General features: G+C 43.6%; 2 protein-coding genes across 2 annotated transcripts in view; both read right to left on the reverse strand.

The window, feature by feature from the left end:
* The window catches only part of BVES (blood vessel epicardial substance), a 47,794-nt gene extending 35,565 nt beyond the window's left edge, over window positions 1–12,229 (reverse strand). The window contains exons 1-3 of the mRNA XM_055137222.1: window positions 12,145–12,229; window positions 7,250–7,488; window positions 2,745–2,869 (exon numbers count right to left, since the gene is read on the reverse strand). Coding sequence (XP_054993197.1) covers window positions 2,745–2,869; window positions 7,250–7,475 — 351 coding nt within the window. The 5' untranslated portion in view covers window positions 7,476–7,488; window positions 12,145–12,229. The remainder of the gene's footprint in view (window positions 1–2,744; window positions 2,870–7,249; window positions 7,489–12,144) is intronic.
* On the reverse strand, window positions 12,073–13,172 carry LOC129404363 (rho GTPase-activating protein 17). Its single transcript, XM_055136719.1, has 2 exons — window positions 12,806–13,172; window positions 12,073–12,722 (listed from the first exon to the last, which is right to left on the reverse strand). Exons 1-2 carry the CDS (start codon window positions 13,170–13,172, stop codon window positions 12,073–12,075), a joined length of 1,017 nt encoding a protein of 338 aa, XP_054992694.1.
* Window positions 13,173–14,611: the final 1,439 nt, after the last annotated feature.

Below are 14,611 nucleotides of genomic sequence, written 5' to 3' on the forward strand. Positions count from 1 at the left end.
TCAGTGTTCAGAGACAGTCCTGACAGTGTATAGGGGACCATATATGGAACAAGAAATAGAACCTAGGTCGGTCATGTGTAAGTACAGTGCTTTACTCATTGTACTTGCCCTTCTTTTAAATATTCTCCATCATTATTTTTAAATATTTTTAAAAATATTTAAAATATAAATAAGAATAAAATTAATTTATTAAAATACCTACATGAAGCATTTTTATCTCCAGGCAACTCTTACATAATGCACTAAGAAAATCTACAGCTACCGGGGCCGAAGCCATAGTACAAGCAGGTAGGGCATTTGCCTTGCAAGCGGCTGACCTGGGTTCAATCCATGGCATCCCATATCGTCCCCCAAGCACCACCAAGAGTAACTCCTGACTATAGAGCCAGGAGTAATCCCTGAGCATCGCTGGGTGTGACCCCCCCCCAAAAAGAAAATAAATCTGCAGCTACCACTTATTTATTTCCAAGCTAAGTGAAGGGTGTAAAAATGTGCTAGTACAGCAGCAGCATCTTAAGATAAAATAAACTTCACAGAATGGAGAACCCACTGACTAATAAATTTGGTAGTAGAGGAAGGAAAAAGCAAAATGGAATAATAGTCTTTGTTGTCAGACTCTCCAAAACTCAGTCCGTGCCTTATCTCTGGGTCCACCCTGAGTCTCTGAAAGCCACAGTAACTGTAGATGGCAAACGGTCCTGCATGTGAATGAATTTTGGCTTAAATGATCATATATACAAATAACACCAGTGGCAGCTCCCCTTTGAAGCTTCTAGACCCAGGTTCAGAAAGTTGCTCAGATACAAAATTTTCAATGCTCATACTTTTCCTGCAGTTCCATTTCATTTCAAGGAAAAAGCAGCTTTTATATGTTTCAAAGAAGCAGGCTGATAGTTCAAAAAACAAAAGCAGTGATACAAAGTGATTATTTGGCACTCTAACACCATCAATTTCTGCGCCTTATGTTCAGAACTTGAGGTTCCAATAAATTCTGATACTCAGAAAAAGTAATCCTCATGATTACTATCATCTACCTCCTCCACTCCAGAGCTCGAGTAATGAGTGTTTACAATAATTTATTCACAATTATGTCCTATATCCAGCATATATACTAGCACAGTAATGAATTTATGAGCTGAAAAAAATCTATTGACTCATACTCATAATCTGCTCAGCTTGTCTCAGCTTAAGTCCCAATTCCTTATGAAGAGAAGACCTCATACTTCTCTTTAAAAGCATCTACCCACTGTCTTGTTTTTGGAACACCTATTATGTGCTAACTTGGTTTCTGTGTGGAATGACAAGGAATATAATGGTAAATGTGGTGAAGGTTATTATTCCCAACTAGTTGCTACTCTTACCACCTATAGAAGGATTGTACATACTTGCCCCATATTACTTATCAGGTTTGACCATGTCAATTGCTTTGGCCAGTGAACATGAGAAGTTTTTTGAAACATTGAGATTTTTCCCTTCCGTTCTCTTACCTCTTTCTCTCTGTCATGAAAATGAGGTCCAAAGAGAACCTGTAGTGCCAGCAGTGACCCTAAAATGAAGACTTATGGACTAACCTCTCAGCTAACACATAGTTGCAGAGTTCACATATCAGGGCAGTGAGAAAAAAAACAAAAGAAAAAAAACAACAATAACCTAAAAATGGTTGCTTAAGGAGTCACTGAAATTTTTATTTTTTTTACACAAGAAAACTCTAGAGAAAACAGGCAAATATTCTAAGCAAAAGAGGCTGGGTTTCAATGCATGAGAAATGTGATGTGTTTGTCCCAAAGAGAGTGACAGTACCCTAGGGGGCACTAATAGCCTCAGGGGCAAGTAGCAGATCATTGGAATCGTTCAAATTTCAGTTTCCTATGAATTACCTCACTTTGTTTTCTTTCTTTTTTGGGGGGGTCACACCCCGAGATGCACAGGGGTTACTCCTGGCTCTGCACTCAGGAATTACTCGTGGCAGTGGTTGGGGGACCACATGGGATGCTGGGAATTGAACCTGGGTCAGCCGCATGCAAGGCAAATGCCCTACCCACTGTGCTACTGCTCCAGCCCCAAATTGTCTCACTTTCTAGTCATTTAGGGTAGGCATTACATGTTTAACTTTACTGACTACTCATATAAGCTTTGGGTAGTAAATGTGTCTAATTTTCAGGAGCTTGGCTATGTTCCTATTCTACTGACATCTGTTTCCTCTTGGTATGACCAAGGAACACAAGGTAACACCGAGACAAAAAATGAAAGTTAAATTCTGCTGTTTTATTAACAACTCACCAAAAATCTAGCTGCCCTTAAATGAACATTCTCATAAAATATGAATATAATTACATTGTTAAAAAGCATGAGGTATTTTGAAATCAGTATGTTCTTCATGGAAGCTGCCTATGAGCACTTAAGTTTTATGAGTAGGCAAAGTGATTCCCAAATGACATTTGAATATCAATCCCCAAAAGAAATAATGACATTTTATGACTAAAGAGAGAATATTGTGTTCATGTTCTCTCCTGTCAAAATTGCTTTAATAATTAAAAAGTTTTTAAAAAAAAATTGTAAATCAAATTCTAAGGTACTCAAATGTTTTACCTTCAGGCCTATATAACCAAAGCTCTACACTTGATGGAAATAATATTTAAGGCACTACAGACGTTGGATGCAGATTCTCAAGTCTGAAAGAAAGCATTTTCCAAAGGATTTCAGCTTTAATAGTTCTCCCATATAAATTAATTTTTAGCAATTACCGGTCTTTTCTTGTACACAAGATATGAAAGATGCAAAATATTGACACCCAAGAACACAGAGTTCCAGATCATTATATCCAAGGCACATCGGTAGAGAGTAGCCCAGATGATATAAAGGGTACATCCTGTTGAATAACAAAATGAACATGTTAGATGTCTGCTCTAGGCTCAGCACAGCACATGATGAACACATGTGTTACCTCTTGTATATGAAATAAACTGAACACATTTAAGAAGTGCCTCAACCAGATATCATGTTAAATGTCCTTTAAAATTTTTCCTGTTTACTAAAAAGAAGGAAAAGCAAGTTTTGTTGCAGAAAAATTTATAATGTATAGAAAGAATTTTAGAGGGACCCACTCAGCAGTGCTGAGATGGAGGGGCCTAGGGCTATTCCTGACAATGTTCAGGCTCAATGGTACTTGGGCCCACAGGTGCTTGGGGCTACCAGAGCCACTGGTGGTGCTGGGATGGAGGCACATCAGTGCTTGGTAACCAGTTCAGGCCATGTGTGTGTGTTGAGGATGAATACTATGACTTACACCATATCCTTGGAGCCCTCAAGTATTTTTCCTTTATTTCCTTTGCTGGGGCTGGGGACAATTGGGGTAACACCCAACTGTGCTCTAGGCTGATACCTAGTTCCCTAGTTCAGGGATCACTACTGGCAATGCTCTGGGGACTAGAGATTATATATGGTGTCAGGGATCAAATGGGGTCGGCTAAATGCAAGGCAAATGCCTTATCTACTATACTATCTCTCTGGCCCCCACAAGTCGGTTTTTTTTTTTAAGGGGAAACCTTAAAATATTTATGCATTTTGATCTGATGGCAAAACTATGTTTTCTATTCTGTACTATAGCACTGTCATCCCGTTGCTCATTGATTTTTGCTCAATCGGGCACCAGTAACATCTCCATTGTGAGACTTCATGTTACTGTTTTTGGCATATCGAATTTGCCACAGGTAGCTTGCCAGACTCTGCCGTGCGGGCAGGATACTCTCAGTAGCTTGCCAAGCTCTCCGAGAGGGGTGGAGGAATCGAACCTGGGTTGGCTGTGTGCAAGGCAAATACCCTACTCGCTGTGCTATCGATCCAGCCCCTGTACTAGATACACAATTTAAAAGCCTACTCCTATTCCGTGATTTTTCATAGTCTTTTATGACTATAACTGAATGAAGCCTAATTTAGACATCTCATTACTGGGAGACAGATGAGATTTTTAGAGTGTGATTTTTGACCAGCGGCAAGAACATCTTTAAACATAATTATTGATCTGTTTGGGTGCTGTTAGTTAGATTACCTGACAGTAAATCAAACAGATGAACTTTAATTAGCTTTTGAAGATATAGAAGAGTTTTTTTCCCAAAAGTTTACAGAAATTTGAAATCCCAGTAACTGGGGATGCTATATCAATGTTGATATAATAAAATTAGGAACAATTTGATAGTAAGGAAAATATTTCCTCTGTATTTCCATGACTATTAGTGAAACTGAAATTCTTAGCAAAATCTTTATCATCTAAACTTTCATTTGATGACATCCATTCTTCTATGAAAATTTTTCTCTGTTCTTACTGTCTTACTTTCAGAAAAATATCCTCAGTTTGGGCCTGGGAAATGACTCCTAGGAAAAGAGAAATGCTTTGCATATGGAAGCTCTGGGTTTGATCGCCAGAACCTCATGACACCCTAAGTACCAACGGAGTGTTCCCACATATGGCTCTGGGTGTAGCCTCTGGACACAGGTGAGTGTGACCCCTCAAAAAAGATTATTTTGATCACTCTTATAGTGGGAGAGATACTATACATTTGTAATATTAAAATGAAAATATCAATATGATGCAAACACATCACTTTTATTTATTTATTTATTTATTGTTTTTGGGTCACACCTGGCGATGCACAGGGGTCACTCTTGGCTCTGCACTCAGGAATTACCCTTGGCAGTGCTCACGGGACCATATGGGATGCTGGGAATCGAACCCGGGTCAGCCACATGCAAGGCAAATGTTCTACCCACTGTACTATCGCTCCAGCCCCAAACACATCACTTTTATAGGTAACCTCTTTAAAGCTATTTATTTACAATTTTCTATTTCTTTTGAATGATTTGAACACTTGAAAAATAGCTAAAATGTAAACATAGAAATATATTTCTCTTTTTTTTTCCTTTTTCCATTTATTTGTCATTTTCAGCCATTGGGAATTGAACCCAAGACCCCACACATACTGGACAAGTGGTTTATCACTGGGCTACATCCCCAGTCCTTGAATGTTCTTTAAATAATATTATGCAGACAAGAAATTCAAACTGGTACTGAAAAAATTAAAACTATTACTAATTAATGGGGGTTGGAGTGATAGCACAACGGGTAGGGCATTTCCCTTGCACATGGCCAACCCGGGTTCGATTCTTCTGTCCCTCTCTCGGAACCCGGCAAGCTACCGAGAGTATCTCACCCGCACGGCAGAGCCTGGCAAGCTACCAGTGGAGTATTCAATATGCCAAAAACAGTAACAAGTCTCATAATGAAGATGTTACTGGTGCCTGCTCAAGGAAAACGATGAACAACGGATGACAGTGCGACCGTGCTATAGTGCTACTAATTAATGGAGACTGGAGGCTGAGTGGGAGACTGGAGGACCTAAATTATGTCCTGTTTGGGCCACTTTTTCTCTGCCTTCATTTTGTTTGTTTTTCAAATTTTTATTTTATTAAAGCACCGCTATTACAAAGTCATTCTTACTTGGGTTTTTTGACACACAATGTTACTCTGACTTCATTTTGGATGAATCCTTTAACCTTTCTAGGCCTCTATTTCTTTTAAAAAGTGTCAAACTCGATGATCCCCTCCGTCCTTTCTACATCCTAAAGATTAGATTAGTCCTAAGATTCACATCCGAGCAGTAGGGTCTGCCTTTATTTTTCATTCTCGCTCTGCTCTTCCTGCTGCCATCCCCATCTCCCCAAGAGGTGACAACCAGAATGACACCCCCAAGGTGACTTCTAGCCACTTCTCAGTCTCTCGGGATGTTTCCGCTTATTATTTTCATGTTTGTGACAGTATTAAAGCTCATCAAAATGAAGTGCTTTTCATTCTCCCTCAAGAGGCTGAATTTCCCTGTCCTCACGGCCTCCTACCGGAGTTCACACACTCGGTCTCAGAGAAATGCCTGTCACCTTGCAAACCCAGCTCCAATGTCAAGGTGCCTCAGGGGCACCCTCCTGCAGAGCCCACCCTCTCCCCTCCTCCCTGATTTGGAACACACCTGCACCCGGCTTTTAGCTCGGCACCAGGGACAGCCCATCTGTTTCATTCCAATCTCCACAGCCGAGTCCTTCTCAAGGATGGAGACGGCCGACTCTGATCTGTGTGACACATTACAGGTGCTCAGAAATGCACCCGAGGTAATGAATCATCAGGGAAATAAGCTTGTAGAGAGTAATTCGTTGGCATGAAAGGGGAGAGTGGGTCCACTGGACTGTGGTAAAGGAATATTGGTACTTTGTTGATAAGGGGGCTATGCTATCATTGTACCCCTAAAATAAATGCAATCATGTAAACCAATGTCCTCTAAAAAATTATTTTTAAAAAGAGAAATCTGTCAGGAATTTGTCAGGAATCTTGGAAAAAATAAATTTAATTGTTTAAGCATTTTTCTGTGGATACATTTCACCTGCTTCATCAGGGTTAGTAAAACAAAAAAAAATAGGAAAGTTTTATTGGCTAATATGTTTGGATAATTGCTTTTGTTCCAGTTTTGTTCCCAGTGGCTTTCTTACTGACCCCAGCAAGGAAAAAAATGCCTTTTTTGAGTAATAACAAAGTCTATAGAGACTAACTATGTGTCAGGCACTATTAGTCAAAGTTATATAGATGGATATATATATATACACATATATATAAATCAGATATAAGCATACACTAACTTAATTCTTCAAATACATTAGGAGGTGCTTTTATTTGTTAGTTATGGGGGCATGGGGATCTTTTTGCCAGGCAGAGCTTGGGGTCTATTCCTGACCCTATGGCTACTTCTGGCATCCACTTGGTACCACCCACTGAGACTAGGGCCTCCGGACACACATGGCCCGGGGAGCCATTTCTATGGCCCCAACATTAGAGGGTGGTATTATTTTTACCCTCATGTGACACATGGGTAAACTGAGATGTAGAGTATTAAGTTATAGGCCCCGTTCCACTATTAGCAAGTGATAAAATGAGATTTTTGTCCTTCTTCAGAGTTCGTAATGTTACATGCTAATAGGTCTTTTGATATCTAGAAAATCTAAATAACAAATAAAACCTTTTTAAATATCTGGTAAGAAAAGGAGAGATAGAACACATGAAGGCCTATGTTCCAAGCAACTTGAAATACTTCTAATTTTGTAACAAAGACTGAAATGTTTTCTGGTATGCTACAGACCTGGTAAGAATTTCAGAAAGTCCATTTGATGTCTGTTACAGAAAACTGCATCAAATCTCAGGAAGACAACTTACCTATAGTGAACATCCCCCTAAGAAGGATCATGTGAAGGTGAATAGTAGTTGGAATAACCAACCCAACTGCAAAAAAAATATTTGCTACATGAAAAACTAGATGATGTATCTCTCTCCAGTTTTCACAAGTTGTCTCATTGGAAGGCACAGGTAGGATACTTAATAACTCAGGTGTAAAACCTATAGCAGTTGATTCTACCAACGGGCTGGATTCAGTATAATTCATCTTGATATTTTCCCTATAAAAAAAAGACAATAACAAAAACACAGTAATAAATGACATCTCTAGAAGTGTCACACTATATTCTTTCTGCAAACTAAATGTTATGTCGACTTCTTGGGTGCTTTGAACCTGGAAAGCTGGTGGGGGAGAAGGCAGCTGGAATAGAGAAGGGTTCACTAAGTCAATGATGGTTGGAGGGGTAGTTCGGGATGAGAGATGTGTGCTGAAAGTAGATAAAGGACCAAACATGATACCCTCTTAGTATCTGTATTGCAAACCATAGTGCCCCCAAATAGAGAGAGTATGGGGGAAATTTTCTGCCATAGAGGCAGGGAGAGGGGTGGGATTGGCAGGGGGGATACTAGGGACATTGGTGGTGGAAAATGTGAACTGGTGGAGTGTAGGATAACATTGGGTTTGTCCTTTCAGCCTTGCCACAGGGAACTTAGGTTTATCAGTTTATCGGGTTCCCTGTGGCAGGCTGAAAGGACAAACCCAATGTTATCCTACAGTGAAGGGATGGGTGTTTGATCATTGTATGACTAAAACTCAAATATGAAAGCTTTGTAACTGTATCTCACAGTGATTAAAAAAAAATCAGCTGGGTTACATATTAAATGGATCTATGTCCTTATTAAATGATAGTGATAAATAAGAAAGTAAAAGATGGATGGTGTCACTTGTGTGTGGAATATGAATAACTAAAGCAAATGAACTGGCAAGAAACAAGAAAACTAAGTCCTAGATTGAGTGGAAACTGGCTGTTAGCAGAGAGAAGAGGAGGGGAGGCGGGAGGAATGAACACAGGCTCTTTCTTTCCTTTTTGCTTTTTGGGTCACACCTGGCAATGCACAGGGGTTACTCCTGGCTCTGCACTCAGAAATTACTCCTGGCAGTGCTCAGGGGACCATGTGGGATGCTGGGAATCGAACCCGGGTTGGCCACGTGCAAGGCAAACGCCCTACCTGCTGTGCTATTGCTCCAGCCCAAACACAGGCTCTTTGGGTGGTGTGACGGGTTTGGAACTCTGGCAGTGGAAACAGCAGCCACTGCACAAAGAGACAGAGGTATGAAGCTAACCCCCTAAAATTCTGTAATATTGTAAACAAATGCTTAGTGAATATAAAAATGAAAAGTATTGATAAAATACCTTCTTTGTCTTTATTTTGTTGTGACTGCTGTAGCATATATACATTGGGTTTTGCTCAGGGACCGTGTGGTACTGGGTATTGAGCCCAGGGTCTCATACATTTAAGGCATGTGTTCTATCACTTGAGCCACATCCTGGCCCTCATTTCCCTTTATGATTCAAACTAAATACACAAGATATGTAGTACAATGCTACCTGAACATAAGTGCATGCAGATACATATGTCTGTATATATACATATGTGGTGGGGAAGAAATGGGGGAATTAACTGTCCTAAAAAACAAACACCAGTATTCGTAACAATAGTAATTACATTTTTGTACAGTCCTCTATCATAGTCCCACTAACGCACTCAATTAGAACATGGGAAAAATAACTGGAAAAATGTTTACTTAATAGTGTTTTTAAAATACCCTTATACTTACTATTTGAAAGCTTAGAATTATTTGAAAACTTCACTTTATACTGTCATTAAATAATATCATACACATAGACATTCTACATGATCATTCATGCACACAATATACACATTATAATTTATATGTATATAAAGATAACATTTATAACTTCTTTTCTTGTTCAATTTAAATCACTACTTTCTTCCTCATTAATAAAAAAAGTAGTGGGTACCATCTCACAAATTACATAGTAAAATTCTAGTTTATTTATATATGTCATAAAGATACCTTGAAATATTCAGTATTAAAATCCATAGCAAATATTCCTGTTGCACTGTCTCACTGTAGCACTGTCGCACTGTCGTCCTGTTGTTCATCAATTTGCTCAGTGGGCACCAGTAACGTCTCCATTGTGAGACTTGTTGTTACTGTTTTTGGCATATCGAATACACCAAAGATAGCTTGCCAGGCTCTACCATGCGAGCGGGATACTCTTGGTAGCTTGCCGGCTCTCTGAGAGGGACGGAGGAATCGAATCCAGGTCAGCTGCATGCAAGGCAAATACCCTACTTACTATGTTATTGCTCTAGTCCATATATTCCTAAGAACATATATTTTACCTGTGCTTGCATGAACCTAAACATAAAGTATTTAGGACTGACAATCACTGTCACTGTCACTGTCATCCCGTTGCTCATCGATTTGTTCGAGTGGGCACCAGTAACATCTCTTATTGAGAGACTTATTGTTACTGTTTTTGGCATATCCAGTACACAGGGGTAGCTTGCCAGGCTCTGCTGCGTGGGCTTGATTCTCTCGGTAGCTTGCCGGGCTCTCCGAGAGGGGCACAGGAATCAAAAGGTGAATGCCCAACTGCTGTGCTATCGCTCCAGCCCAGGACTGACAATATTACCAAGATATTTCTTGGTATCTGGTTCTTACAAGAAACCCAAAACTGGGTCACACAGATAGTACAGTGGGTAAAGCTCACGGTGGATAAACTTGCCTTGCACACACGTACCAGGGTTCCATGCATATGGTCCCCAAGTACCTTGGAGTAATCCTGAGCATAGCGCCAGGAATAAGCCCTGAGCACAGCCAGGTATGACCCCCAAACCGTAAACAACCCTCCCCCCAAAAGAGAAAGAGCAAAAGAAACCCAAAACAGAGGCTAGAGAAGAAGTTCTGTGGCTGAGGTCACTGGCCCCAAGTCAGTCCCTGGTTCCCGCTTCACGGTGCTGCACTGAATCCTCTCGGCACTGTAGTTGTGTTTTGTTTTGTTTTGTTTTGTTTTGTTTTGTTTTGTTTTTTGATGAGAGGGGGCAGGGAGGCAGCGGAGGGTTCCCAAGGCCACACTCTGTGATGCAGGACCGTCAGGGCTACACCAGGTGATGTGGTGCCGGAGATGGAACCAGAATCTGACTGCACCCAAACCACTATGCAATCGATCTCTCAAACCTGGCTCTACAGTTTGAGCCCCATAGCTTTGCTCTCTGGGAAGTTCCCTCCCACCTCCCTCACACCACCTGGTACTGCTGGCCATTTCTGGCAGGATCAGGTCAAGTGTGTGAGCCCCCACAACTAGTTCTCCTGCCTTGGCGAGTAGGAGAACTAAAAAGAGGTTTGAGCACCATGAGCAGGAAGTGTGATCCCTTGTGGGTATATTTGTGGGCACCAAGCAACTCTGGGTGAGCGCTTATATGGAAAGGTGCAACCACTGGCCAGCATGTGTGCAAGCACTGCTAAAGGAGTAACACTCTCAGGCCCTGCTGACTTGAGAGTGTGAGTCTGAAATCTGAGAAGTGGCCCAAGGAGAAACCACAATTCAATGTGCAAGCATCACAATCAAGCCCATCACCACAATAACAACAATAAAGGGAGTATTACTCATTATCACATTGGACCCTTGACAACAGAGAGGTCATAACTTTTAGCAATATGCAAACTATTCTCTTTCAGGAAAAGAATTTTAAATGGAAACCCCAAATTCCTTTAAATTTAATTTAGAAACAGGTTTTTCTTCCCAAATAAGATCACACAAGCAACTGTACTTTTCCACTGTCTTCAACATACAAAAGTAAAGGGTGTAGGTGTTTGAATAATTGATACAGGCTGGACATTCAAAGCAATATTAATAAACAAATGGGGAAGAATGTCACACTCTTAAAATATTAAAAATATTATGCACACATTCATAAGCAATGAATAAACTAATCAAGTCTGTTGAAGACCTCTTTACATAATCCTGAAGTGGTTCATTAGTGTAAGAGTAATAATTGACACAGGTAATAAAGGTAATGAATGTTGCAAAAGCAAAAGAGAGCATACAAATCTAACTGCTTTCCAAATGTCTGAGTCAATAAAAATATAAATCTACTATAATGGGGGGCACATTATTAAAAGTCACACTTATACAAAGTTTGCTCTTAATGGCCAAATCAGAATTAATCGCATTATTTCCACAGGAAGACTAGTATTAAGTAACATATTTCTTATTATAATGTATTGAATGAACTTCGTTAGATGTCTATATATCTATTCTGAAATGCTGGTACCTATTATTTATAATTATAGATCAGACTTAACCGATTTCAGCTCCCTTTGACAGGAGTAAATAGATTCAAGTAGTCTACACTGCACTGTTCTTCAGAAATAAATTGGCTTAAGGGTAAAATTAGACTGGTAAATTGGTAAACGTTTGGATTAAATTGGACTAAATCAAGATAAATTATCCTTCTTCTATCACTTGGAGCCGAATTCCTTAAATCACTTTTTAGGTAAATTCCGGTCTTAGGTGTTAAGAGGTCTAACCAGCCGAAAGCCTAAACTAACAGGAGCCTTCCCAAATGACACCAATGAAAATAAAATAACAGCGGCCAGCAAGAACGGACTCGAATTTACTCCGCAATTCTACCGGAATCCTTGCACATCCTTGGAATAGCAAAAAAATTATTAAAGATACTAAGAGTCATTTCCCAGTTATTTTTGCTTCACAGCAGGGAGCTTCTGGGACTTAACCGGCTTGCAACTCAGTTCCCAACGCCTAAGAAAACTAGGTCTCTCGGGTGGGGGGCGAGGATGGCAGAGTCCCCATCATCCGCGCTTCCCGGGAAGCCCCGCTCACCTGGCTCCTTCGGGGACGGTCCGTGTCCACGGTTCTAGACCCAGAAGGGTGAGCCGCGAGCGCAGCGCCCGTCTCGCAATCCCAGGAGCGGGAAGCGGTGGGTGACACCGTGCACCCGATTGAGTGCAGCCCTGGTGGGGGGGGGGGGGGGAGGCGAGGAGGCACCGTCGCGGGTTCTGGTTTGGGAGGGGTGCTGGACACTCCTGCAGCCCCGTGGGGAGCGAAGAGCCGGAGGAGCTCATCAAGGGCTTCTCGGAGGTAGAGCGCGGGAAAGGACACCCGTTCGGGGCCGGGCTCCCGGGGGAAGTGGGGGTGGGTGGGGGCACGGGGGTGGGGACGACGCCACTGGCGCTGCCTTGTCCGAATTGTGGCGGCCCACACCTGAGGGTCCTCCAGCGCAGACCCGGGGAGGAGGGCGGCTTCCAAGGACAGGGAACCCCCCTGGCGAGGGCGAGGCCCGCGCGAAGGCGCAGCTGCAGCAGGGGCGCCGGGCGGCCGACTCCGGAGCCCGCAAAGTTGTTCCGAGTGGAGCTGGGATCCAACTTGGGCTTCCCGATTTAGCCCGGGAGAGCTCGAGGCTGCAAATAGCCGCGCGCGAGGGGAGGAGACGGGAGGGAGGGGTGCAGCCCGCGGCTCGGGGTGGCGCCTCCAAAATCCTTACCTGGCTTGTCCCAGGCGCCGAGCCCGGGCCGCCGGGCCAAAGTTTGGGGTGGCAGCCGCTTGCGCTCAGAGGACGCGGACTCGACGGCGCGACGGGCACCCCACTCGGCGGGCCCGCGGGGCTCGAGTCGCCCGGGCTGGTGCCGGGTCCCGGAGCCCGCAGCGGCTTTGACTAAAATAGGCATCGCGGCGGCGGCGGCGGCGGCGGCGGCCCGGGCTGGGGCGCATCGCGCACGCGCCCCCCGGCGGGCGGAGCCCGGGGCCGCGGCCAGGACTCCCGGGCCGGCTCCTCCTCGTCCACCCCCCGGCGCGCACTCAAAGCCCCGCGGCCCCTCGCCCGCCTCTGGATTCTGCCCTTCTTTGGGCATCAGCTGGGGGGAGCCGGGCAGCACGTGGGGCCGGCAGGCGGTGGGCGCTCCCCTCGGCCTCCTCTAGGGGAGAGTGTCCCAGCAGGGAGAGAAATGCCGAGCCGAAGTGCGAACTAGAAGCGTCGTTTCCTCCCCGCTCAAAGTCCAGCGATCCACTCACACAACTCCTTTCTCGGGACTCCCCACCAAGGAGCGGGACGCCCCTGAGTCTCCACCCTGGCGTTCGAGGCTCGGAGGTTTGGTTCCCACGGACAGGACCCGACCCGCCAGCCCTGCTGCTTGCTGCTGCTGCTGCTGCTGCTGCTGCTGCCTTTGACACAACCCCGTAGGTCCTTCTCCGAAACGTGCATCTATCCTCACGGCGGCCCCCAGGGGCTTCCGCCACCAGCGATGCTCCGCCCGGATGCGCCACGTCAGATGGGTGGCCTGGGGACCACACGGTGGGAAACAAGATCCGTCAATCTTGATTGTGTGTCAGGGACAGCCCTTTGGGTAAGAAACGCAGGGAAAGTGATGAAAATGTGTCGTGTGGGTGGCAGAAGAGGATGATTTGGATGGACAGGCAGCAGTTTCCATACGGAGTGACCCGTGGTGGGCCAGAACTCGCGTCGATTCCGTTCGTGTGAGCCAAATGATCTACAAATATAAAGGACCCTAGGTACCTTATAGAGGGAGAACGGGGGAGAATCTCTCTCCCCATTTGCCGAGTGTTTAAGAAACCGACTGAGTTTGAATCCAGGAGCCTCTTGCTTCCAGTTAGCTGTGTGACCTTGGGTCAGTTCCTTTGCTACTCTTGTGCGCATTCCCTTATTATAACATGGGAATGGTGATGGGGGCGTGGCGGGAAGGAGGATTTTAAAAAAATCATAGCACTTGTACTCCATAGGACTATTTTAAAGATGAAATATTTTATTTTTATAATAGCACAGCAGGTAGGGCGTTTGCCTTGCACGCTGCCGACCGGGGTTCGATTCCTCCTTCCGGAAGAGCCCTGCAAGCTACTGAGAGTATCCCGTCCGCAGGGCAGAGCCTGGCAAGCTACCCTCGGCGTATTTGATATGCCAAAAACAGTAATAAGTCGTCTCACAATGGAGACGCTACTGGTGCCCGCTCGAGCGAATCCATGAACAATGGGATTAGAGTGCAATATAAATACCTAGAATGGAACTTGGTACGTAAAATGTTACACTTTAGAGCTTTGCTAACGGGAATCGTTACAACGCTACAAAAATTAATTTTGAAAGCTAATTTTTCAGTTGGTTTTTCCCAGGTGCTTTCCAACTATTTTGGTTGCTGCTTCCCAATACATTTTAAGATGCAGATACAATACTAAATGTTCACAAAGACTTTGTATACGTCTTCTTCGGAAGGTGGCTTACAATAATGAACACTGAAAAGGGCACCAAGTTAACTATAGGGCATCCAGTCTTCTCAGCAGT

The sequence above is a fragment of the Sorex araneus genome, chromosome 4 (genome assembly GCF_027595985.1).
Source record: "Sorex araneus isolate mSorAra2 chromosome 4, mSorAra2.pri, whole genome shotgun sequence".
NCBI lineage: Eukaryota > Metazoa > Chordata > Mammalia > Eulipotyphla > Soricidae > Sorex > Sorex araneus.